The sequence below is a fragment of the Canis lupus genome, chromosome 16 (assembly GCF_003254725.2).
Source record: "Canis lupus dingo isolate Sandy chromosome 16, ASM325472v2, whole genome shotgun sequence".
Classification (NCBI taxonomy): Eukaryota; Metazoa; Chordata; class Mammalia; order Carnivora; family Canidae; genus Canis; species Canis lupus.
Genome location: NC_064258.1, coordinates 55,314,734 through 55,339,489, shown reverse-complemented (window position 1 = coordinate 55,339,489; position 24,756 = coordinate 55,314,734). Strand labels below are relative to the sequence as shown.

General features: G+C 49.6%; 3 protein-coding genes and 1 pseudogene across 4 annotated transcripts in view; 1 reads left to right on the top strand and 3 right to left on the bottom strand.

The window, feature by feature from the left end:
* Positions 1–24,756, top strand: part of LOC112676069 (uncharacterized) — a 446,166-nt gene that overhangs the window by 224,645 nt on the left and 196,765 nt on the right. The window lies entirely within an intron of this gene.
* The window catches only part of LOC112666841 (ral guanine nucleotide dissociation stimulator-like), a 471,056-nt gene that overhangs the window by 253,045 nt on the left and 193,255 nt on the right, over positions 1–24,756 (bottom strand). The gene's annotated exons all lie outside the window — the stretch shown is intronic.
* Positions 3,035–7,276, bottom strand: LOC125752696 (adenosine deaminase-like; annotated as a pseudogene).
* On the bottom strand, positions 7,614–11,087 carry LOC112651147 (ubiquitin carboxyl-terminal hydrolase 17-like protein 6). The gene has a single exon (XM_025434071.3). The coding sequence runs from the start codon at positions 10,995–10,997 to the stop codon at positions 9,360–9,362; it is 1,638 nt and encodes a 545-aa protein (XP_025289856.3). The 5' UTR covers positions 10,998–11,087; the 3' UTR covers positions 7,614–9,359.

Here is a 24,756-nt window from a genome sequence, read left to right as displayed (position 1 = left end):
GTAGCTATTTTTTTCTAATAAGATGAGTGGAATTTCCTTGATTATAGGTTTATTTTTATTATTTTCTATTTTGAAACGGCCAATATGCTTATGAGTAAGATTTGTGTGGTCAGCTTCTGTTCTTTCATAAACTTCAGATAAAAATCATTTTAGCTGTAACCAAAACCTGAAGTCTTTAAAAAATGGCAGATGTTAATTTAAAAACAGCATATACTAATTTAGTTTGCTGTGTGATTATGGTCTAATGGAAGTTTCATAAGCTTTCTTTTCCCCTAACTCAGAAAAGTATATGTCAGAGTTTTGGAGTATGTCCTTAGCCAAGAATTTTATCCACTTAACATATGTTTACAAACTTATATAAAGCAAAAACGAATGTAGGTAACTATAGTGAGCAAGAAATATAGTTTTGCTCATATTATCTGATGTTTGCCAAAAGAAGAATAAAAGATGTATGAATTAAATCATACAGAGAAAAATACACGTTTGAGGAAATTCAACAAGAAACAGATATCCCTGAAAGAGAACTTGGTAGAGCCCTGCAGTCCCTCGCCTGTGGTAAACCAACACAGCGGGTTCTTACAAAAGAACCCAAGTCCAAGGGAACAGAAAATGGCCACAGATTCACAGTTAATGATCAGTTCACATCCAAAGTACACAGAGTCAAGACTCAAACAGTTGCTGCCAAACAAGGTGAATCTGACCCAGAAAGGAAAGAAACGAGGCAGAAAGTAGATGACGACAGGAAACATGAGATCGAAGCTGCTATCCTGCGGATAACGAAATCCAGAAAGAAGATGCAGCACAGTGTGTTAGTAGCAGAGGTAACTCAGCAGGTGAAGGCTCGATTCTTCCCAAGTACAGTTGTTATTAAGAAACATATAGAAGGACTTATTGAAAGAGAATATTTGGCACGAACACCTGAGGATTGCAAAGTATACACATATGTAGCATAAAATGCGTTCAGAAATTTGATTTATCCTTGGACTGTACTCTTCGCATGGACTGAGAAGTTCTTTTAAATCATTAAATATTAAGACGACCATCTCTTCTATTAAATTACAGCACATGTTCTAGACCATTCAGATCAAGCCTTTACTCCCTTTGAGAGTTTTCAACATCAATTGATTGAGCTTCAGGCTTTACAGAGTTTATCCCTGTAGAGATCAAATTTTTTTTTTCTGGTTCTTCAAAATTTTATTAACAAAACCAGGGAGAGGGGAGGCAACAGTGAGCAAACTGCACAGTCCCACCCAGGCACAGAGAATGGAGAGACAGAGGGACAGACAAGGACAGAAGAAAATCCTGAGACCCTCTGATACCGGCAGCGGGGTAGTCAAATGGTGGGTGGGCACAGGGAGAAACTCAGGGACCACTGGAGAAACAGATGAATGGCAGAGCAGCCAAACGGGGGATTCGGGCGGCTCCCGGGCCTGGAATGCAGAACGTGGGGACTTCGGGGCCAGTGAGGCTCAGCGGTCAGCACTGGAGCGCGGCTCGGGAGTGAGCGGGTCATGCTGGATCGTGAGGTGCAGCGTCAGGGCCAGTGATCCTGCCCGTCAGTCCCAGCCGTGCGAACGGTGCGTTCCTGCTCAAACAGCTCGTCCGGCTTGTACCACGCGTGCACACGCTCCAGGGCCACTCCAGCAGCCGCAACCTCTCCCAGCAGTAATGCGGGTACACTGGCGTTTGGGCAGGAGGCAGAAGTCACCCGCGAGCTAAAGACATCACGCACAAGAGGACACCCACATACCTCATCAGCTGGCACTTCGGGGTCCCGGGAGTGCTCGGGGCACAGCACCTGGAGCCGTTTACAGTATGTCTTGCTCTGAGGGTTGTAGACATCACAGAAGAGTCGTGTAGCTCCCTCAATGTGTGTGGGGTACGTGGACCCAAAGGACGTCTGGCTCTCGTACTTGGCAGCAGCGCTCCATGTGGCGCAAGGCAACACGTGGGTTGATAGGGTGCCCGCAGGAGATGCAGAAGATCTGCAGGTCCGTGTCATCACTGTCACCCTCATTGCTTTTCCAAACAAGGGCCTGTTCTGGGATTGTGGGTGGACATGAAATGGGGACACTTGTCGGCCCATTTCACAGAAGCCTCCAGAGCTCTGCTACTATCGGCGGGTCCACCCCCCAGGCTTCCTTGGCCTCCCACCTTCCCCTCCAGCCTTGCCACACTTTCAGTGTGGGCTGCGGGGGCTGCTTCCGTACCCCTGTGGGGGCAGTGGGGTGAGTGGGGTCACCGTGGATCCACAGCTGTTCTGAGGGATGGATGCCTGGTGTGGGAACGCTTCCCTGATGCCACATCTTCCAACCTCCCCCAGCCCATGAGGCAGCTTGTGGATTCGACTGGCCTTGCCATCTGCCCGGGCAGGAGGCCAGGCTTGCCTTTGCTCCAGCCCCAAGTGGCCAGGACAGAGGCAGCCTTGGCCTGCCCCACTTTGTCGCGGACAGGCCTCTGACCTGTTCACATCCACTCTCTCCGGGGAAGCTGAGGGGAGCCGTATAGAATCCTTGTTCCATTGCATCATTACTGGAGTCTTGGGGCAGCTGCTAAAACCACTCGGTTTTAGTATTCCATGCGGGGAGTGGGGCAGTGTCCCATGGTGGGCTGGCCTGGGACCTTGTGCTGTGCTCCGTTCTGTCACCCAGTCACTGTAGATATTTTCTACCTTCCTGCATAACTCAGGTTCCAGGGTACGTGATCTGTTCTCGGTTCCCTTAATAAACAAAGTCAGTCCTCCAAAAAAAAAAAAAGAAAGAAAGAAATATGATCATCTCCTTTTTTTTCCCCCAACAATACCAGCCTTTGAGTTCTTTATTAAGCACCAGATTTTCACATGTGTCACTATAGGAGGGAGGCTTCAGATTCAACCAGACTCTGGCCCGTAGTCAGGAGAGATGTGGTGTGCTGAGGTATTCCTGTGTCTAGAAACAGGCACATGGCTTCAAGAGCAGCAGAAGTTGACTATGGGCATCATCGTCTTCCTTGAAAGAGTAAAGGTAAGTGTCGTTCAACCCAGGGAACTGAGGCTCCATCCCCAGGGGGAGGGCTTGGAGAGGTGGCCATAATGTCTTCAGGGATGCTGCCCTGAAGCATCCAAAGATGACATCCCATAGGCTTTAGAGAGCAGATCAAGAAGCTGCTTCTTTTCATCTTCTGGGAGGAAACTAAACTTTGCCGCATTGATGTTCAGTCTCTTAAACTCCTCCTCGGCAAAGTCCATGCCCTCTTTGGGCATCTGGTAATCCGTTCCAGGGTGGACTTGAAGATGAGTGGGTCATCCGTGTTGAGGGAGTAGGTAGCCTGGTCATGTTTGAGCCGAACCACTGCATGCTCCGTGTCCGAGTTCCAGGGGCCTGTGAGGTAACGGGACCAGGGGCAGATCTCGAAGTGCATGTTTTCCTGCTGCAGCCTGTCATAAAGGGCCTCGTCCTGCAGCGTGTGGTAGCCATGGCCCAGCCTCTCCGTCTTGAGCGTGTCCACAGCCTCTTTGACCACCTCCGCTGAGCCCACTCCCCTGCATGCACAGTGCGGTGGATGCCTCTCCTCACAGCCTCCTGGTAGCCCTTCACGTGTCCCAGGAAGACACTGCTCCCTTTAATGGTCTCGTCTCCTGCCAGGTCGATGGCCACCACAGTCTGCTGGTACTTCGGACACAGCTCCACCACCTCCAGGGGCCAACTGGGCTGGTGGCGCAGGTGGCACAGGATGGACCTCACTTTCACCTTGAAGTCCCGTTCTCCCTCCTGCAGGCTCTGGCTCACCAGGGCCACCACCTCCCCTAGGATTTGCAAAATCTCTACATTAAAATTGATGTGGCAGTTTTAATACAATGTATACGAAATAGTCTAAAATTTACAATACCGGAAAACATGATTATTTTTTTTTCTCCTAAAGTTGAAAAGCTTGGAATGTATGTCCAACAGTGAGGTAAAACATTTTGTCTCTCAATTTAAAGAACTGTGCAAGGATAACATTCAAACACATTCAATTAGGGCACTTTTCAGTTTTGACAGGAATAATGAATTACTGTAGCCAACAAGGCACAGTTAGAAAATGCCAACATTTCAAGTCAATAAGAACAAGGCAGATAATATCAAGCAAATCTTTTAAAAAACTTTTCTTTTGAAACAATTTCTTTGAGGACAAAGGGCAGTTTGCTTCACGTGACTGTAATTTCTTGTGCCAGGGAGGAGTCTGCCCTAGAGAGCATCGGAAGGCAGCCACTCACTCATTCCTGCACATTGCAAAAGGGCAAAGAAATAAGGTCCGTGGAAGGCGCTACTCCCACGTGGAGGATGGAAGGCACTACTTTAAGTTTTTTCTTGTTTGGGGTTTTTAAAATCACGCCACCAGTGTTTGTTGCTCACACTCTCGTGCACGGCCACAGTGGCCCCTCGGCCTCCTGAGGTGCACAGCCAAGCCGTCTCCCCTCAAGGACGTGTGTCCCGTGTGCCTGGGCCAGTGTGGCTGTGTCCAGGACGCAACAGGGAGGCAGCGCTCCACAGGGTCCTGGGGCCATCCAGGTTGTGCCAGGGTCTCACAATGGGCTGAGTTGGACATAAAAGCAAACCTGTAAAAAGAGCAACAGCGTCAGGAGTCCCTAGAGAGAAGACCCTCAGCCACAGGACCTATCCTCCTGCCGGGGCCTCCCATCTGCAGCCAGCACCCCCTCTCATGTAGCGGACCCCCCACCCCCTGTCCCGCCTCCCAGGGTGAGTGGGGAGGCTGGCATGGGTTTTGAAGCAGGAGCTCTGCCAGGAGTCTTGCGACAGGCTAGGCTCACAGAAGATCATTGACCGGACCCTGTTGTCCATCCTGACATGGGCTGGAATCCCAGCAGTCTACACATTGGGACACTCAGAGGCTCTGAGCATCAGTCTCAGGGCACCATAAGATTAGATCCACGCTTGTGTTTGTCCCGAATCTTAATGATGTTTCCACCTGTCTTCAACCTGACACCTGCAATCCCTCCTCCCTGCCCCGCCCTCCCACTGGCTGTGAGAGGATGCATCCTGAGGTCTTCACTATACTGACACTTCACTAGCCAGATAGGATGTCCCCTGTCCTCATCCCATGTGCCACTCCATGAGGACGGCCTCCCATTCATGTGCTTGGCAGGTTCACTGGCATTTGAGTGGATGCACTGACCCCTGCCCCTTCCACCCCCAGGTAAAGTGCAGGGACTGTGGGGCCTTTGGACACAAGGCATCAAGCACCAGATGCCCCATAAAACACTGGGGCACGACCCTTGTTCCCATGGACTTGGGCTCCAGGAGGCTGAAGGAGAATGTGGAGCCGGGGAGTCAGCGGGACCAGCGGCACCAGGCTGGGCTGTTGGACCAGGCTGAGAGGGAGAAGGCAGAGAGACGAAGGTGAGGAATGGGGCTTGTGACCCGATCGCCAGGGCTGACACGACAGACCCCGAGTCCGTGTGCATGCACAGTGTGCAGGGCGGCTGCAGGCAGAGCCAGGCTGGGCGAGGCAGGCAGAGGAGCTCCCAGACTAACAGGGTCCACATTTGGGTGATGGAGCTGTCCCTGCTGATTTGGTGTGGGGTTTGTGGCTGGACAAGTGTCCCTGCACCAGTGAATGTATGGAGCTTGGCACATGCCAAGGCAGACCCTTTCTGACTCTGCATGAAACAAACTGCCAGGATGACCTGGTGGGTCACTGTAGTCAGGGTGGGGCAGAGGTGGGCAGAGAGTGGCTGAGGAGGGAAAGGACCAGGTTGGCCCAAGCCCCGAGCAGGTGTCTGGCTGGAAGCCAGGGAAGGGAGTTCCTTCTCCTTTCCCTGCTTTGATTTCTCGTGCAGGCAAGAAGCCGAGCAGAGGAAGGCCCTGCTCCACGGGTTCCCCAGGAGACCCCGGGAGGGGCAGAAGCGCACCTGGAAGGAAGACACAGAATCTTGTGACTATGTGAGGGTGAGTGTGTGCTGCTTCCCGGGCTGTGCCCTTGGGCACTCCCTGGGCTCCATGTGCCTCCTGGGGGAGGTGGGGCTCCACTTCCTCTCTGACCAGTGGCAGTTGAGCAGCGTGGTCTTTGCACCCTTTTTTTCCTTGGTGCCCATGATATTGCCTTGTGCCTTGTATGTGTGTGAACCGTGGCTGGTTGGCATGTGATGGTCATTGGCGGGCACTCCTGGAGCACATACCACCTCAGAGAACAGGCCTCTGTCCTTCATGACACATTACCCCCCTGCCCATCCCCTCTCAGGAGCTGCCACCATGACTCTCCAGCATCAGGACTCTTATTGCCTCATGAGCATAGTGGATGGAAGAGCTGGTCCAATAGAAGAAGCATCGCTGTGAGGCAGGACTTTGCGTGTCCCCCCATAATGTCTCAAGGGCATCAAAAGCATCCAGTCATACCTTTGTTCCGGACCAGCCCTGCAACTGCATTCCCTACTCCCAGGGTGAGTCAGATCAACAGATCCCATCTTTTTCTTTCCCTGTTCCGGGTGAGGGGGTTGTTACTAAGGTCTTGGCCGTTAGTTGGTTTCTTTCTTTCTTTCCTGAGTGTTCATTTTGCCTTAGTGCTGGGGCCAAACTCATGGAGTCCCAGGTGTTCTCTATTCCCACAGTGTCCACACATGCCGATGCCTGTCTACACCACCAGGAGGCCTTCTATCCCTGAGCCTGCCCTGCTGATGGAACCACGTACTGACAATCCAGTCATGAGTGTCTGGTCCCATTCCACATCTCATCTCAGAAGCCCTCAAGTTAGCCTCAGCCCACCTGGTGGACCGCCTGGTGCCCAGGAAGTGCCGATCACTGACACCCCTCAGCCGGCTCGCCAACCCTGTGTCAGGGCTGACAGCCTGGTTGTGCAGCAGAGAGACAAGAGGCCCTGCAGAGTGTCCCTCGAGGGTCCCCAGGCTGGCTCCCAGGGCCATGGGCTCGGACACACCCAGGCACCACCCAAGTATCCTGAGGAGAACACCCGTCCCGCTGTCAGCAACGCATTGGCAGACAATTCCAAATGCCCCCCCCAGGCTCCAGGCAAGAAATGTGCCCACATGCCCCTAGACAGGACCCTGAACCCCCGAAAGAAAGCGTGGTGGAGCCCCAGCCAGCACACCTGCAGGAGCATCCAGGAGGGCCTGTGGGGAATTCAGGGAATCTGTGTGCTCCAGGAAGCAGACATGCCCGTGGATGCACAGCCAGGCCCCCGCATCCCAGGAAGACACCTGCCCTCCAGCCAAGCAAGGGCCCCCAGCCCACACCTGCCACACCTCACTTGGAGACGCTGCAGCCATGCACCGAGCCCCCATGGCCGCACTCTGCGCGGGCCCCCACTCAGCCCCTGGAATGGTCTTCACCAGATTGGACAGAAGCTGCTGGAGCTCCCGGTTCCTTGCAGCTCCCTCATTCTTTCCTCCCGAGAAGCCAGGCCCTGCTCAGGGCCCTCCTGCCCCCCACCTGTTGAACGGAGCCTGTGTCTGTGGCCCCTGGAGTGTCCTCCACGGTGACCTACAGGTGTCCTCATCCTCAGAAGACTGCACACCAAATTGTATGTGGGAATTTTTTATTAAGAATAAAAAAACACACAACTTTGTAATAACATTTTAGAGCAAAAACAAACAAAGCAGATGCAATATTTTACATAACAATTTCAGAGAAATAATATCAACAAGTACAGAAAATGTCTTCTAGGAGAAAACATGGTGTAATTTGCAAAACTCTGGATGGGATCTTTTTCTAAATCAGAAATTCAGACATTTATAAAACAATTTCAGATTAACTTGTTAATTTCTGTTACAACCAAGTTACAAATTGCCAGGATGATTTCCCTACATTTGTTAGAAAATGGATTTCACTAAGACAAACTGACATTCCAGACTGGGAAGCACGATTTGACATTCTTATAGATTTACCTAAAGAAAAACTGCAACATCTGTGTAGTGGGGGGAGTGTATGTGTAGGCGCACAAAAGCAGGACACTCAGCACGTGGTGGACTTGACGGTTTTCATCCAGTTCAGCGGGGGAATTGCTGGTTCACCACATCAGTCCAGGTGGGGACATATCCTCATTCCCACAGACACCTCCTCAGTGTCCTCTGCTGTGGAGGACAAGTCCCCGAGTCCATGAGCTGTCTCATTCCCTATGACAGTCTTCAGAGGACGGGGATACCTGCAGATCCTCTTACGGAACTCTTGGCAAGACATGCACACAGGCTCCCTCACTCTTTACGACACAATAAACTGTATTGGCCATAAGAAACACAATTCCCAGACATGAAAGAAACCCTGACACCTTAGATCTCTAATTTGTCTTAGGTACATGAAAATCTCCAAAAAAGCCTGATTTCTTCTGCACAGATCCTATTGTCCCTTACTATCCAGTAAGGGTGGCATGTCCAAGTTTGAATACAGAGTGAAAATAACATTATGATGTGATGTTACAACTGCACATCTACGGTCACACTCAGAGGCGTTTGCTGGTCATGCAATAATTTCCATTCTACAATGAACTTGTCAAACTCTTCTAAAGAAATGCAATGATAACACAGAACACCTATAACCTGACCTCAAAATGCTTTGGTAGACTCATGAACTTGGCACTGTTTTCCAGAGGTATCAACCCAGGTCCAAATTTGAATTTGAACTGGTCTGAAATCCAGAGTCCACTTCTTCTGGGTCAAGAGATGCCACAGAGTAGACGGTAGCAAAATAGTCATAAAAAGTTATGTTCAGTGGGAGGCTGGGCATTTCCCTTTGGAATAAGAGTCCTTGTTAGTTTGCTTCTCTTCAGTCTTAATGTGGGAGAGAGTGAAGGGAACATAATAAAATCACTGTGGTTCAATCAGGTCTGGATGCAGTTATCGCCCCAAAAATAAGCACTTAATTTCCATCTTACAATTTCCAAGCAATGACCAAGACACATCGCTAGCAAGACCCAATACATACTTATGTTCGGAGAAATATTCTTTCAATATAAATAGAAGAAAAGCATTGGGAAGTGGGGAGCATGACGAAAGGGTCAAACATACTGACTTCAACCCCAGGTCCTCAGCATCATATCCACTCTCAACCCTGATTGCTCACTGCCTCTCACCTGCAAGTGGCCCCCACTCTCCCCAAGGCTGAAGGAGAGGCAGGTTCCTCGATACACCCCATATGAAATCCACACTATCCCAATAAAAGATCATGACAATGAACCAGGTTTAAATATCAGTGTCCTCAAGTTTCAGTTGAAGGCCATATCCCATGAACACACCAGATAGATGGTTCTTCCATACATATAGAACACACACTTCACATAACACAAAATATTTCCAGTATGGGACTGTGTTCGGGTTTGGAGTGAGTGAGTGACGCTGTGTGTGTGGGTGTGTGCGCCCATGTGCACCAAAGTTAGGAGACACATCCCTGGACTGCTTCCCCAGAACTCTGTCCCTTCTTGCTCATCCTCTTGGTAGGTCGGGCTCTCCCTGGCACACGCGGGACTTTGGCCACGTCCCCGGCCACCTGAGGTGGGAGCATCCCAGCTGCAGTGGTGAGCAGGTCGACGGTCTGCTGAGGATGATTCTTCGGCATCTCAGGTCTGTATTTGGAGTGGTGAAGGATGACTGCGTTCGCAGGAAGAGCAATTTCTCTTCCCCTGACATTGAGTTCAGGCTTAGGTCGATTGCGTTCCTGGAGGCATCTCCACTGGTCTAATGTCATTTGTTGCCTTGAGGTCTCTTCCCCACGCTCCTCCAACTCAGGAAGGTTCACGGAGGGATCCGTTGCCGGCTCTCCTGAGGCCTCACCCACCACTGTGGGGTCTGCCTCGGGAGATGCGAGTCCTCCCTCCTCGACTGACTCCCTCCCAAGGTCTCTCTCCAGATCAGTCTTCTGCATATAAAAGAGGACATAGGCAGGTTGGCGCAGCGCGCAAGTCACATCACAGGCGCTGACCTTAGCATCATCCATTTTATACCACTGGCCATTTCCTGCCTTTACAAAACAGAAGTAATGTCCGCTGTGGCAACTCCTCCCAGCGTGCACCAGCACGGCATAGAGCACATAAACCAAGGGTCCTGCCCTCTGCTCAGACAGGTAGTGTTGCATGTCAAGGCGCTCAGGATATTGCACCTCCTTAGTCATTTTGTTGCCTGTCAAGTCTGAGAATCGTCTCAAGACCAGGATGAGGACCTTCGGGGAAGTGTGCAAAGTCAACACCTTGGACGCAGGCACCTTCTCCAGACACTTACTACAATGGTAGGCATTTTCACCTTCCAGCAGTTCGGGCTTCATCAACTGCTCCAAAGCTTGGCTGACGCTGTGAGCATCCCCGATGTCCAGGCTGATGTCCAGGTAAGGTTCCAGAGTGCTCGAAATGCCTTGGCAGTGGAGACACTGGATTTGAGACCTCCAGTACCCCCCAAAGAGTTGCTGGATGAGGGTGCTGTCCTGAGGACACTCAGGGTCTGAGGGCTTGTCCTCAGGCAAGCACGCTTGCTGCATTGCATCCAGAATGAACATGAGATACTCATGGGCATCTTCCTGCTTGTGTCTGTGGAAGGCGGCGAGCAGGAGTGGCAGGGGCCGGAGCACACGTCCAGGATGGCAGAGAACCCGCGTCAGGTGAGCCTGCAGGGTACACAGCATGCAGGATGTCTGCCTCCTACAGGTGGTCCCGTGCTGCTGGGACAGCATGTAGCTGGCGAGGGGCTCTGTGTAGGTCAGACACTGTAGGGTCGCATTCACATAGCAAGTGTTGCCCATGTTCTGAAGCCCGGCTCCCACCTGGGAAAGGCTCTTCCAACTCAGAGGCGTCTTGGTGGGAGGCAGCCCTGCTGATGCGGGAGCCAACGGGTCAGTCGGGGAGGAGAGAGTCTTTGATGCAGGGGATGTCGTCTCGGGCACAGAGGGTCCTCCGTGGACTTCAGCACCGCCTCTCCTTGACCAGCATGACTGGGGTTTGGGAGAGGCGCTGAACTGAGGCTCCTCTGAGGGGTGGAGGTGGGCAGCCTCCATGTCTGCAGAAACAGTGTCCACAAGATACATTCAACCAGGAGCTTCGGGTCGCAAAGGGATGCTCCTCTCACTGTGCCAGTTTCCAAATGTCAGATAGTGAACCTCACCTCCACCTTTATGGCTTTTGGGCCCTGGGATAAGGCACAAAGTCCTCTAATCCACTCTAATTGCTTGATTGGATTACGGGATTTGGGTGTGGTCCCTCACTGACGGAGACCATTCAGGTCAGCCCAGCTCCTAATCTTGCCTCCGACAACAGACAGCACCTTCAGATCTTTCTCAAGCTCCCTAACTGCCCCTACCTATTTCTGAACAGACTTTCTTCAGTGTTTCTATGTTCAGTGGAAATCTTAATGGGTGTCCTTTTTCATTTTGAGTAACCTCAAGCGAGCCAAGGAGAGTTAGACATTAGTGATCTAGGACAGGGAAGATCATTCTCCCAAAGAGCTCAGGTATCACATAGGAACACCTTATTCTCACCAGCCAGAATGTTTGTAGCTGTAACCAATTATTTGGGAATATGGTGTCCATGCTTTGCTTCTACACCTTCATCTCTGTCTACTATGATTCCAATATACAAAGATGATGAAGGTCTTAATGAATATCATTGTCTGTCTAGGTGTGTCTCGGGTCTACAACAAGTGAAATCCTCTGGATGGTTTTATGCTTTTGGGAAACATTCCTTTAAAGCTCCTTTCTGACAGGTCTATATCTTAAATCCAGTGTTATCATGCCGAATTTTAACTTTTCCTCAGGTAATTCTACACCAATATTCTTTATATACTTTTGACTTAATTGGAGTATGTCGTAGGCTTGCACCTTTTTTACACATTATGGTTTTGGCAGTTGTAGATGCAGGGAGGTAGGCACGGGGTTAGCTCGTGGTTTGGAAGTGTCACTATGGCTTATTCTGTTTACAGAATTGGTAGTCTCTGCTGAAAGATTTTTGATTCGACAAGACAATTAATTCCTACTGTGACCATGACCATTTCCAGTTTATGAATTTGAATAAGCCTTAGGAAAGGTGAAAACCTAAGTCCATTTGTCTTCTTTACTAAACAGAGGCCAAGAGAAATTTTGCAAGGCCTTGGTCAGTGACTGGGCTGCACAAGCCCTGGGGCCCTGCTGAATTCTTGATGTTCACTTGTCATCCCTGGACACTGAGAGAATAAAAGTGTCATCACCTATGCCACCATGTTTTAGGATATTTATTCTGAAACCATGGAGTCTAAAAAAACTTTTGTGTAGGATGCTCTTTATGATATCTCCGTGTTTAACTGAAAGTTTTAATTGACAAAATGAATATTACATCATGAATATCGTCAAACTATGACCCCATTTTTATTGCCATTAGCTCTAAATTGAGCAACCATACAGAGACATGGGGCCTAGGAATGATGTCTTTTGCTGAGTCTCCTCGTGTTATCCAGAGATCCCATTACTCATTGTTTGACGTGAGAAATAACTGTTTGGGAAGGTTTAACAATCCCTCTGTTTCTATAATCTGCTTAAACAAAGCCAGGCACATCCTCTGTGCCTGAGAAAGTACAATATTATTATTGTCTGCTTATCATTGTTTTTTAATACATCATTCTCATTCTTATTATCTGCCTCAATTAAGTATTTAAACACCTTATGAGTATTCTATGTCAGTTGATTGGCTAGATGCCTGATGAACTTCAGTAGTCTATTACAATATCCCCAGTTCAACTTTGGACTCTATTAAAAATTTCCTCTTACTTTGAGCAGAAATCTAAGGCTGTGCAATTCCTTTCTGTTGGTCTGAGTCCTAACTGGGGTACGAACAGGTTCAGTGTTTCTTCAGCATGGTATTATCTCAAGTATTAGACAGCAATATGTGTTCTTTCTCCTCCTCAAAGCTGTATTTTCCAAGAACAAGTTCCCTTTGGGAGTGACTGCCAGTTCTTTGTATTATTTCTCCTGAGAACATCTGTCACCAAAAACTTTTTTCAATCATTTATCTCAAAATACCTTTACTCTCTTCAGCTTAATCTTTGTTCTGAAGAAAAACTCATTGTCCACATCACCCTGAATTCCAGAATTAAACCCATTATTCATTGATATTTCTTACAGAATGGATCAGCCTCAGGTTTCTTTTATCTTTGCACCTAAAATCTTGAAACTCCACAGCCACATGGCTGTGGTCTATCGTTGCATGTGGCCTATCGTTGACCTGCCTACAGTATAAACAGCACCATCTTTACCTTTTGTCATATATCTGAGACTATTAATTTGGAGACATGAAAACAATCACGCATTGGGAAGGAATGTTATTAAAATTAGAAAGTAGACTGCCTCCATCCCAGGAAGACATACTCTGCTTCTAGATATCCTAGAAATGACTATGGCAGAAGGAATTGAATACCCAGTAGGGACACTGTGTAAGTTGTGCAGGGAATCTGAGCTCCCATACAGCTGCTCACGTGACATGTGCTTTTTCTGATCACCAGGCGTGTACTCGGTGTCTGCAGGAGACTCGGTAATAGGGAATTGTGATTTTGGCCTGGGTGATGTTATGTTGCTTTCTGGTCACCAAGTACTGGATAACTGAGGCCTTGCTTTCTCCACACAGCCCATGGAGCTATACACAGAAGGATGCAGTGTCAGAGATGGATGGTCGCTGTGAGGTTGAGTGCCTTTCCTTTGAAGATAAGATTGGGGGCTGTAGAGCTGAACTGACGCCACTTTGCTGCAAAAAAAAAAAGGAAGAATAATTAAAAGCCAAGCCGGAGCTACAGGAAGTGAGAAGCAAAGATCCTCTGGCTGTGAGCTCCATGCGGCAAACATCTCTGGATTTATTCTCTTGACCTCCAACATGGGCATTCTTTGAATGAAGCTGTCAATCCAGCTTCTGACACTGCAGAGAAATATGATCTGTAGGCCGTGAGGGGCCTGGGGGAAGGCACTGTGTTATGTTGACCTTCGGAATCCTCACTTGCTGGCAGAGGCCCCCTTAATTATTTTATGGATTGATAAAGTGAGTGAGCAGATTAACAGATTAAACAGGTAGAATGGAAAGGTGGGACCATGGTTGAAATGTTCTAAAACCCTGGCTTCAGACAGAGCTGTGACCCTGGGTCTTTGTCGTTCAGACTCTGGTCTCTGTAATATGAGACGACTCAACCACATAGTACATGCCCACGTGATGGACACAAATTGTGGCCGCCTTAGCAGTCCTGCTGGCTCATGCTTCTCCGGCTCCTTCACAGATAGCTGTTAGCATGGCTTCCCCTCCCTCTTCAATCTGGAACATCAAGTGCCATAATGAAAAGGGCCTGTGTCAAAGTTTAAGCTGGCCAAAGATTGGGTAGCGTCTTCATGCTGGCCTCTTGTAGTGAGAATGTAGCAGTCATGGCCTCTTCAAGAGCAGGGTTCCTAGAGATAGTCTAATTCAACACCTTCATTACAGCGGAGGAGATAGAGACCCCAGAAGATGCCACTGTTGCCGGCTTAGTCACAGCAACACTTTGGCTTTTGGTCTTATGTTCTTAGCATGTCCACAAAATGGGGCCCTGGCTGAGAGCAGAAGCCTGAACAGGGATTATTTATAGCAGCTCCGGTGAGCAGCTGGGTGGAAGAAGAAGTGGAAACAGCTGCAGAAGAGTTGGACACTTTCCAAGATCCCTCCTGTGACCTTGTGATCCTTGCTTGTCTGGGCTGATGGTAACAGCACACAGGTTTGCTTTTGCCCTTATTTGCCAAAATTCAGACTCCCAGCTTTCAGGGCTAGCAATATATATGTCATAGGCCACTGTCATCCTAGACTGACAGCACACTGCTCCAGAACAGAAGAAAGACAGCCCCTTGGCTCAGTCTGGAGAATGTCCTTACCTATTTGACTAAGCCTGCTTTCTGTAGAGATGTAAATAAAGGAGAGCAGAATAAAACACAACTTACTTCCAAGGATGAGCCAATTTATAAAGGCTGTAAAAAGAAATCAAAACATGTTTCTAAAAAATGTTCTGGTGCTGCTACATATCTTCATGGCTAATGGGCTGATGTTTTTATTCTGAAAACTATGCAAGAGACGAGTGGGTGGAAGAAGCTCTCTTTTTGCAAGTATCACAGGTCCTCAGGTCTTCCCAGAAGTTGTTTGCCCAGGCCTCAGATAAAACTAACTGCCTTTGAGAATCTAAATGTATTTAGGTCTCATCTCCTGTTCTTTCTGTTTTTTTTTTTCCCCTCCTCTTTCCTTGCAAAATTAACAGTGGTGTGTATAGTGTCTTCCTCTGCTTCTCGACTTACAGAAACATCCTCTATCACCTTCATGCTGCTGGGATTTCTCTTAATGAGGAGACCATGAACTCTTAGACATGTGTTGGTCACCATGCTCTTTGTAAAGACTCCAGGGGCACCCTCGGCAATCTATGGTTGGTATTTCTTGTTTCCTCGATACTTCACAAGCATTTCATAATGTGGTCTGTCTCCTCCTTCATTCCTGTCTCCTCTGCCCTTGAAGATAGAAGTCTTCCAGCTACTTTCTTTCTCTTCTTCCCTTTTCTCCTATGTTCTCCCTTTCCTGCGATTGCACACACCCTGGTTTCATCCATCTTCATATTACACATGTCTCTAAGCAATTCCAGGAGCTCCCGTGGTTTCAGCCTCTCCTGTTGATGTGGCATTACCTCCTCACCAGCCTTTCCAGGCTCCAAGCCTCCGTTCTCTACTCCACTCCACGGCAGTGCATGGATGCCCTGCACACTGCATCTTCCAGACCTTGAGGCCAGTTGCTTCCCATTAGCCCCTTTAATGCAAGACATTGGCAGTAGGCAGGAAATTAAGATGAAGGGTGAAGACAGTCCCTTTCATTTCCAGCTCTGGCCAGCAGCACCCCAACAGCAACAGATGGTTGGCTCCAGGCTCCAACTCCTTTTGGCTTTCTCAGCAGCCTTGCAATAACCCTTGAAGGAACTAACAGCACCCAGCACCCATAAAGGCATGGCTGGGCCACAACCTGTTTTGCTGTGTACCCTGGTTCTCCATGGCCCCTGTTTGGCCGTATCTTCCCCTCAAAAGTCTGAACATTGGCTGCAGGATGTCTCCACCCCACTTGTCTGGGCCCCAGTCATGGAGCACTCCTTCCTAAAAGTCTTAAGCATCATTCATGTGCTGTTCCTGACTTAGAGGTCTGAGCACCAGCTGTGCTGTGTCCCATACTCACACATCCAGCCCCAGCTGTAGGTAGCTAACACCAGGATTTCCAACCCCTGCCCCTGATAGCGCCTTTCCCATTTGCTCCTCTGGGCCTGTACTTATTAATCTCTGTGGACTTTTGACCATCTGCTACCTGTGTAAGCAATCCTTTGCATTAAATTTCGTGTTCTGAATACCCAGCATGATTTCTGTTGACCTAAATGAGCTTTGTCTGATAAAAATCCTACACTGTATTTCCGACTTCAACTTCATGCTAAAGTTTTACAGGGCATTGGTCTTCCCTAACTGGATCTCTGATGGGCACCCACAAATAACTAGTTTTTATTGCACTTTATCCCTTCCTTTCCAAAACTGATCTTCATTTACTGTTCTAGATCTTAGTAAATATTGTTACCACTTACTCAGGCACTCAAGTTAAAAATGACTTCCTCAGGCTTCTTGTCCCTTACAAATCACACAATTCCCTCACAGCATAAATGTACATAGATTATTCCCCAGTGTGTGCAAATTGTGCCATACCTTTTCCTCCCTTCTCTCTCCTCACTAACATTGTTCTCATTTACCAAGAATTAGGGATTGGATATGGTTCTACATTTCATGCTACATATTATGCATATATGCACACACGCATACACACCCACAGACCGGGTTTCTTGTTCAATCATAAAAACTAAGGATAAGTGTCACACTCAGATTTACCAGAATTTTTAGAATATTAAAATGTTAGAGCTAGAAGTGGCCTTGGAGGTAATATAAATCAGTGTTTCCAGAGCCAAATTGATTCTAGTCACCTAGGGATGCTTGGGTGGCTCAATGGTTGAGCATCTGCCTTTGACTCAGATCATGATCCCGGGGTCCTGGGATCGAGTTCCACATCGGGCTCCCCAGAGGAAGCCTGCTTCCCCCTCTGCCTGTGTCTCTGCATCTCTCTCGGTGTCTATCATGAATAAATAAAAAAAATCTTTTTTAGAAAGTTGATTCTAGTCACCTAGAATATTTTTGAAAACCAGAGGTCTGTTTCAGACTCTCACACTTTCATATTCGGAATTTTAAGTTAAGAATCTGAATTTTTAAAACCACATGTCCGATCAAATCTCCTGCATAGTGATGTTTGGCAACTATAGATCACCGACCAGAGGAGCATCTGAGATTTGAAAGTGCCCTGGTTCTGTGTCCCACACTTCCAGTTAGAAGCCAGAGTGGAGCTTCAGCACTCAAATCTAGAAGTTCTGTCTTTCAGCCCAGTGGTATTTCACTGTCCTGCACTTTTTGAAAAGGAGATATTGAGAGGAACATAACAAATGTCTCACCTCCTTGCTCGGGAAACAGAAGTTCAGACTTTATAGATAGATTTACTTATTTGTTTGTTTGTTTGTTTGTTTTTCAATTGAGAGAGAGCTGGTATACACAAGTGGGAAGGCAGGGGCAGAGGGAGAAGCAGACTCCCTGCTGAGCAAAGCGGGGCTGGATCCCTGGACTCCAGGATCATGACCTGAGCCAAACGCAGATGCTTAACCGTTTGAGCCACCCAGGTGCCCTAGAACCTCAGACTTTCATTGGAAAATACATGTCCAGCAAAGTAACATAGAACATGGCAGTTTCCACAGCCTGATGGGAAGCCTGTGGGAGCTCAGAACAGAATGACTGAGTTTCACTTTAGTTAGCAGAGTCTGAAACAAGTTTTCAGACAAAATACCCTGTCCTCGTTCAAACCAACTTCTTGTCAATCTAGTCAAAATCACTTTAACTGACCTGAAAGATTGCTGTTCCATTTTATTGCCAAAGTGTCCGTAGCTTATGTTCCCATTTGACAATTACTTCCATTCAAAACTGCCCACTTCCATGAGCATCCAAAATAACAAGGACTCTCTGTCCTCCCTTGAAGGCCGTTCTGCTATCATAGGACACCCCTGTCCCCAGATACCTGTAGGGAGGTATTGAAATGTCCTCATGATGCAGGGACATTCTACTAGTCCTGGTGAGTGCGGACTGAAATGAAGTCATTTTCCACCTGTCTGTATGGACACCTTCACCCATGAGAACCATTACTATCTTCGTGCAAATCTATTCTTTTTTGAACCAAGTCTCCTCAGGTAACAAAACAAGTTTATAAAAGACTTATTCAGTTTGAGAAACTGAGCACTTGAGAGAATCCTACACATAGGCCAAAGACTCCACGACCTACACTACCTACATCCCACTACGTCCTATGGGATAGTCAGTGTTTGAGAGACCATAGTTCCCTGGTACCTGAATGCTCCCTCCTGATTGTGTGCATCACATCCTAGGTCTGGTAAGATGGACTTGGATGAACTGCAGTCAGGGGCTTTCCAGGTGTTTAGAACCATCTGTACTTCATCAGTGAAACAGAACAGGAGATGGGTAACAGAAAATGGGGCATTTTCCTAACAGTGTTTTTTGTCTCCAAACCTCCTCTGCTTATATTCTCCAAGAGTTAGTGACTTTCAGATAATAGCATGACAGAGCCATGATACAGCTCGGGGGCCCAGGCAATGGGAAATGATAAGGATCTACTTATAGGAAAACTGAGTCTAAGAAAATTAGCTCCATACAACTGATCTTTGGGGCTTAAGTCATTTTTTATGGCTTTATTCCACCCTTGGCTCCCCCTGTTACCTTTCAACTCTGGTCTTCTCAAATGGATTCCTCCTGAGATTCCAGCTGACTCCCAAACCGAATGTGCCCTTCTACATTTAGGGTAGAAACAGGAACTAGAGGTCTTAACCATCCTGTCCAACCATGCCTTACCATAGCCTGCATCAGACTCCCTGCTTTTGACCAAGGAAAGAACTGGAAGTATAAAAGAGAACAGCCAGTATCTAAAAGTCCTGGCCAAGTATATTCAAGGAGGAATAGGCGATATTATTACACTTGAGGTAGGATATTTATTCATTTGTTTTGATGAACAGAAACCTAGGGTTTGCTGAAATGTATGAAGTAGACACAGAGGTGACAACAGTGCTTAATTACCAATGGTAGTAACTCAAAATGGGGGAAGAGTAATGATGACGGTGGTCCTGGAGTTTTTTATTAACACACATTGCAGACATATGGACAAATGAGGCACACTCTCTATTCTCAAGGAACCTACTAGATCTTCAATGAAACAATTATGTATACATCACTTCTATATTTTCTCCATATATAATTTTACTAAGCAAAGTTATTTGCTTTTAAAGAACCAAGGCCAATTGTGAAAACTGCAGCAAAGTATTTTCATCAAATGAGACAATGAAGTATGTAAGAAACATAGAGAATCCATAGGGGTTTCTCCAGTGAGATACCACCATACGACTATTAAAATGACTCATTGTAGGTTTTAGGCCTCCAAACCTGTAAAAAAAGAAAAAAAAAGAAATATTTTCTGTTGTTTTTAGTTACTAAGTGTATGGTAATTCATTACAGTGACAATAGGAAAGTAGTGGAAAACTCAAGAGAACACTCTGGTGGGAATCCCAGGATGAGAGCCAAGAGACATCTCCATGCGACAGGGAGCAACATACACAGCTGGCAACAATATTGGTTGTGACACCTCAGAAATCTCTGAGACAGAGTTCTACAAGATGATGAGATTGATGGACATACCTGATCAGACTGAACTTTTTAAGAGGGTCGAACAATAGGCAGAGAGCTTAGGATTGAAACACAGAAAAGGGGGAAACAAAATCAGATATATTAAAAAAGAGAAAAGAATGAGCCCTGGGGAGAATGTCACGTCGAGCAGGACAGGAACTCTGTAGCGCTCTCTAAACAGCACCACTTCCAAAGCAAGCACTGACCACGGCTGTGCCTGAACACCCAGGGGATAAGGCTGGGGGCAGGGGTGAGGGGTGGGGAGATGTGCTTGTCTACTCTGACAGTTGGGGTTGGTGGTCCCTATTCATGGAGCTCAGGTTCCCTCCCCAAGTAGCTCTCCCTTCTCTTTTTATCTGCTCCATCTCTACTCCATCCTCATTTCAGGGAGTTAACTGGGCTATGCCTGGTTTTCCCTCTGAACGCCTCCTAGAAACCGTCTCCACATAGCAAGCTGCGGCCATTTCCGGGCATCCTTGGTCCACCAGAACCTCCACAAAGTTTTTAAAGAACACTTGGGGGCCCAGGGATCACTCGCCTCTGTGAAGATGATGGAGAAAGTTATCCTGAACTGAAGCATCCTCAGAATTATCTGCTTCAGCTCAGACCCTGAGAACCGATAGTGTCAAAACTTGAAATCCAACCAGGCTTCCCATGACCTAACTGAATCTCTAATAAAACTTTATGAGAGCTCCTGTAGGTCCAGATACCTCCTGTGATGAGCGGGAAGACATAGGGATTTTGTTCTTGGATGGCCAGAGTCGTCAAATGTTTTCGAGTCTACTTGGGAACCAAGGAGCAGCTCTTGTCTTCCTGGAGAGGTTTCAGCTGACACCTGCCCAAATATCCTTAGAATTTTGTACTTCAGCTCAGCGTCAGGGAACCACTATTGGGCAATCTCAGCCAGCCTGAGTCCCTGGAAATGTTTAAAGTCCTCTCCTTGTTCCAAAAAAGGGGAACTTGCCTTTTGAAGGCACCGGGTGGTGACTGCCCACCTACTCCAGCAACTTCAGCACTTCCTGGGTTCACCCAAAAGCAGTATGAAACTCCTATGCTGGCCTTTGTCACCCCTGCTGGTCTGGTTGACAGAGGCTCACACTCCAACAGCCCAGAGCCTCTATATGCAAATATGGTTACCTGGACATCCAGTGGTTGGATGGAAGAGGTGGAAGAAGGGCAATGGGATGCTAAGGCTAAGAAAATGCTGGGGTTTAGTGGGAGTCATAGCCTGGTTCATGCACCCTGGCTGTGAGTCTGGCTCCTGCCTTCTCTGCATGCACCCTGGGCTGGCCAAATACTTGAAATCTGATGGGTATCATGTGGCTGGCCAGACCCAGACAGCCCTCCTTCCATCTCCATTCTTTAAAGCTCCCCCACTGGGATGTGCACACAAGTTCCCAAGATCTCCCATTACCTGGACCTAGTTGGTTTGACTTTCTATGCCAGAGGCTGCCTGTTTTGGCCTTATGAAATAATTTTCTTGATCAGAACATGGGGCTCAGACCCTGAGATACCCCAGGAAGAAGGTCCTGATATCTTGTGATTTGACAAGGAATTTGAGAAATATGTACCGGAATCTCCCAACTTCTTAGGTTTGTTGTAGTAGACTTGGCAGTATTAATTGCTTTAATAGCGTTAAAGTCATTGTGATCGTCCTCCAATCATTACATTGCTCTTGATTATTACTTTTACTGTTATGTCTCTTATTATGGATTGTTCATGGGTGGTTGTTATAAAACACTGACTACATTTTCTATTCAAGAGGAGGGTCCGATATTTGGAGACCATTTCTGATTGTTCCCCAGAAGACTTTCACACAACGAGGCTACAGTTCTCCCACTCCACTGCTTGGTTTCCGTTCATGCGGAAACCCTCTCAGCATGTTCCACATTCCTCTCCTGAGGCATATACCCTCCATGAGGGCAGGGAAGCCAAGTGGATAATGTCCCCAGGTTGACAGATCCTAGAAAAATGTACACGTTCTGTCCAGAGATCAGCACCATTCCCTGTAGACCTGGGAGAGTCACACAACCCTCCTTGCCTCACTAGAGCCCGCATAAAATTTCTAATGTCATTTGGGTGCCCTGCAACTGCTCTTGCAATCCAAAAATACTGGAAAACAAATTAGCAGGGGCCTGAGTACCCTCAAAATTTTGCCGCGGCCCGGCGGCAGGAGTGACCTGATGTCCTGTGTCCTCCCGTCCTCTGCCTTTCCCAGGGGAGCACCGGATCCTGGGCTGTGTCCCCCGGTGCCCTGGGCTCCGGGCCTGCCACACTGTGAAGGACCTAAAGTACAACAATGTAGCATTTAAAAGCATCAGAGTCAATTTTGTGTGAAGTTAACTTATCCTTTATTACAATAAAACTCATAAGCCATTATACAGGTTAAAGGTTAAAGAAAAATGGAAAATAAAGAAACAGTGAAATGCCAGGGGAGGGCAAGCCTCCGTTGGGCTGCAGCCACCATGAGCCCTGCTTTGGAAGCTGGGGCGAGCTCAGGGGTCGAAGCCAGTTGTTCCAGATGCAGGTGGCGGCTCTGGCACTCTGGGGACCCCGATTGCAGGTGCCGGGGTCTGCTCCTCCTCTGGGGTGGCCGCGGGTGCAGGGGGCTCCTCCAGGGCGGAGCAGTGAACTAGAGCAGTGACCACTATCTGCAGGGGCTTCGCCTCCCCAGCAGGCACTTCAGCGCGGGCCGAGCCCTCAGCTCCAGCAGCCAGGAAGGCCTGGATCCCCGCAGGCCCCGACGGGGCAGCAGTCCCCACGGTCAGAGCTGGGACGCGCTCCTGAGCTGCTTCAGGGTGTATTCTTTAGGACGAAGCTGTAGCTCCAGAAGGCGAAGTATCCCCATCAGGACGGACTTTCCACGTCCCTCCCAAGTCAAGACCACTCTTCCCACTGCTCCACGTGTGTGAGGGCAAGAGCCCTGGGCGGTGTCCCCAGGCTGCAGCCCATGGGGTGAGGTGTGAGCCCACCCCCTGCTCCCAGCCCAGCTGCTTGGAGGCTGGATCCGTGGGGCCCAACCTGTCCCCAGCTCAGTCACCCCCAGGCCTCCTTACCCCCAGCCTCTGGCTCCACTGTATGGAGGAGTCTGAATTGCTGGAGGTTACGCCGGGCACGGAGTTCCACGTCTGAACTCGGCATGTGCTGTCTTAGGAATTAGAGAATTTTCATAAGGGAGGGAAATTCGGGGAGCTGACAAAAGTCGTCCCCATAATAATCCAGCCATATTTCCAGCATGCAGGAGATGGCCCTGGGGAGGGACAGGCGGGCACAGGCATCAGAAGACAGGGCTCTGTCACATGCAAGTGTCCCGGGGAAGCCCTGCAGGACCCGGGGACCCAGCCTCCCGTGCGGGGTGTCAGAGGCAGTCCTGCTCCTTGTGCCCCTGCCACCTGGCGGACCTGCCTGCCACAGACCTGCTCCCTGAGGAGGGGCTGGCTCGCAGCCTCTGTTCCAGGGAGCCCAGGCCCAGCGGGGTGACCATCACCATCTCTCATGGGGAAGCGGGGCTCCCTCCTCAGCCTGGTCCCTGCCCACCTGCCCCTTGAGTCCACCAGCAGGCATCGGGGACGGGGTCGTCTGGCCTGTTATTGCCCTCACTGCACACACTGTCGCTCTGGGAAGCTCCAAGGCAGGAGGGCTCCGGCTCTTTGCCCTGCCAGGCCTTGCCAAGAGCCGCCCGGGACGGCCACCTTCCCTCCTGTGGCTCTGGGCTGCCTCCCTCCTGAGGGGCCCCCGGGGGTGTCCTTCCACTGACTCTAATCTCCCTTCTCCCATGGGGCTGGGGCCGCCTGGTCCGGGAGCCCTCACCAGCTCTCCTGAGCACCTGCTATGCCCCCGGGTCCAGGTGCCACCAGATTGGAGAGTGCGATGCTCCCCACTCCCTCTGCTCTGGGTCCCAGGTGTGGGGCAGAGAGAGGGTTGGGGGGGCATGGAGAAGGTCTCCTTAGGGGTCCCAGTGCCTCCCACCAAGCCCGCATCCCATCCTGGTTCTCCTGCCCTCTTTCCAGAACGGCCCTTAGACCTTTTCCCTGTCACGGGAATTGCAGATGTGTGGGGTGAGGGTGCAGCCCCGCCCCCACCCCACAGCCCCCTCACTGCCCTCCTGGAGAGGGAAGGCCCTCCTGCAGGAGCCGGAGTCATTCACAGTTTCCAGCACTGCAGGACCACGTCATTGTTACCCCACGCATCTACGATGCACCCATACCTAGGGGAGGGCGGGGGCATCCCATGAATCGTCCTGTGGACGCGACCTCTCATCATGGGGGCTGTAACCCTCTGACCCTGACTAGGCCGGAGCCCCGGGGGCCGTCAGCTCTGTGCGTGGGGCCACGGGCAGCTCCCGGAGAAGCGCCCGCACCTGCTGGGGCCTCCTGAAGGCTTGAGCATGAAACGGCTCGGCCAGGCCCATGGCCCATATCCGAGTGGGTCTGGGGGGTCCCGGGGTCCCCGGGTCTGGCTGCCCCACAACACAGAACCTGATGGACTCTCAAACCTCCCTTTCAATGGGGAAACAGGCCACTCAGGACCCTGGTGACGGGGTGGAGGAGGCCCAGGCCTCATGATGGGGGAGGAGGACAGCTGCTGAGCACAGGCACAGGCCCTCTGGCTGACCCGCCACAGGCAGGCCCCAGGGCTGCCCTCCAGGACCCCCCTAGGCCCTGGGGGACCCTGCTCCAGGCGGGGGAGCAGCCCGAGGCCGGGAAGCTCACACCATCCCCAGCCTCCCCAGCAGCAGGTGGCCCAGCCTTGGGCTGCGGAGGGGCAGGTGCTCACTCGGTGAACAGCAGGTCCAGCACCTCGTCCGTGGTGGCGAATCCACGATAGTCGTCTAAGAAGCTGCAAATGGAGATGACGTCCCTGCGCTGCAAGGCGAGCAGCAGTTGTCGGACTTTGTGCTCCAGCAGCTCCGTCCGGCTGGACTTCATCAGGGCGATCTGATGCCCCTTCCCGGCCAAGGCCCCAGCACCCTGAGGTGGGACGGAGGGGACGAGCAGCCTGCAGGGAGCCGCCCGGAGGC

What these genes read in the sequence shown, in the direction of transcription:
- LOC112651147 (XM_025434071.3), bottom strand. Translation starts at nt 10,997, where the DNA reads ATGTATCTTGTGGACACTGTTTCTGCAGACATGGAGGCTGCCCACCTC.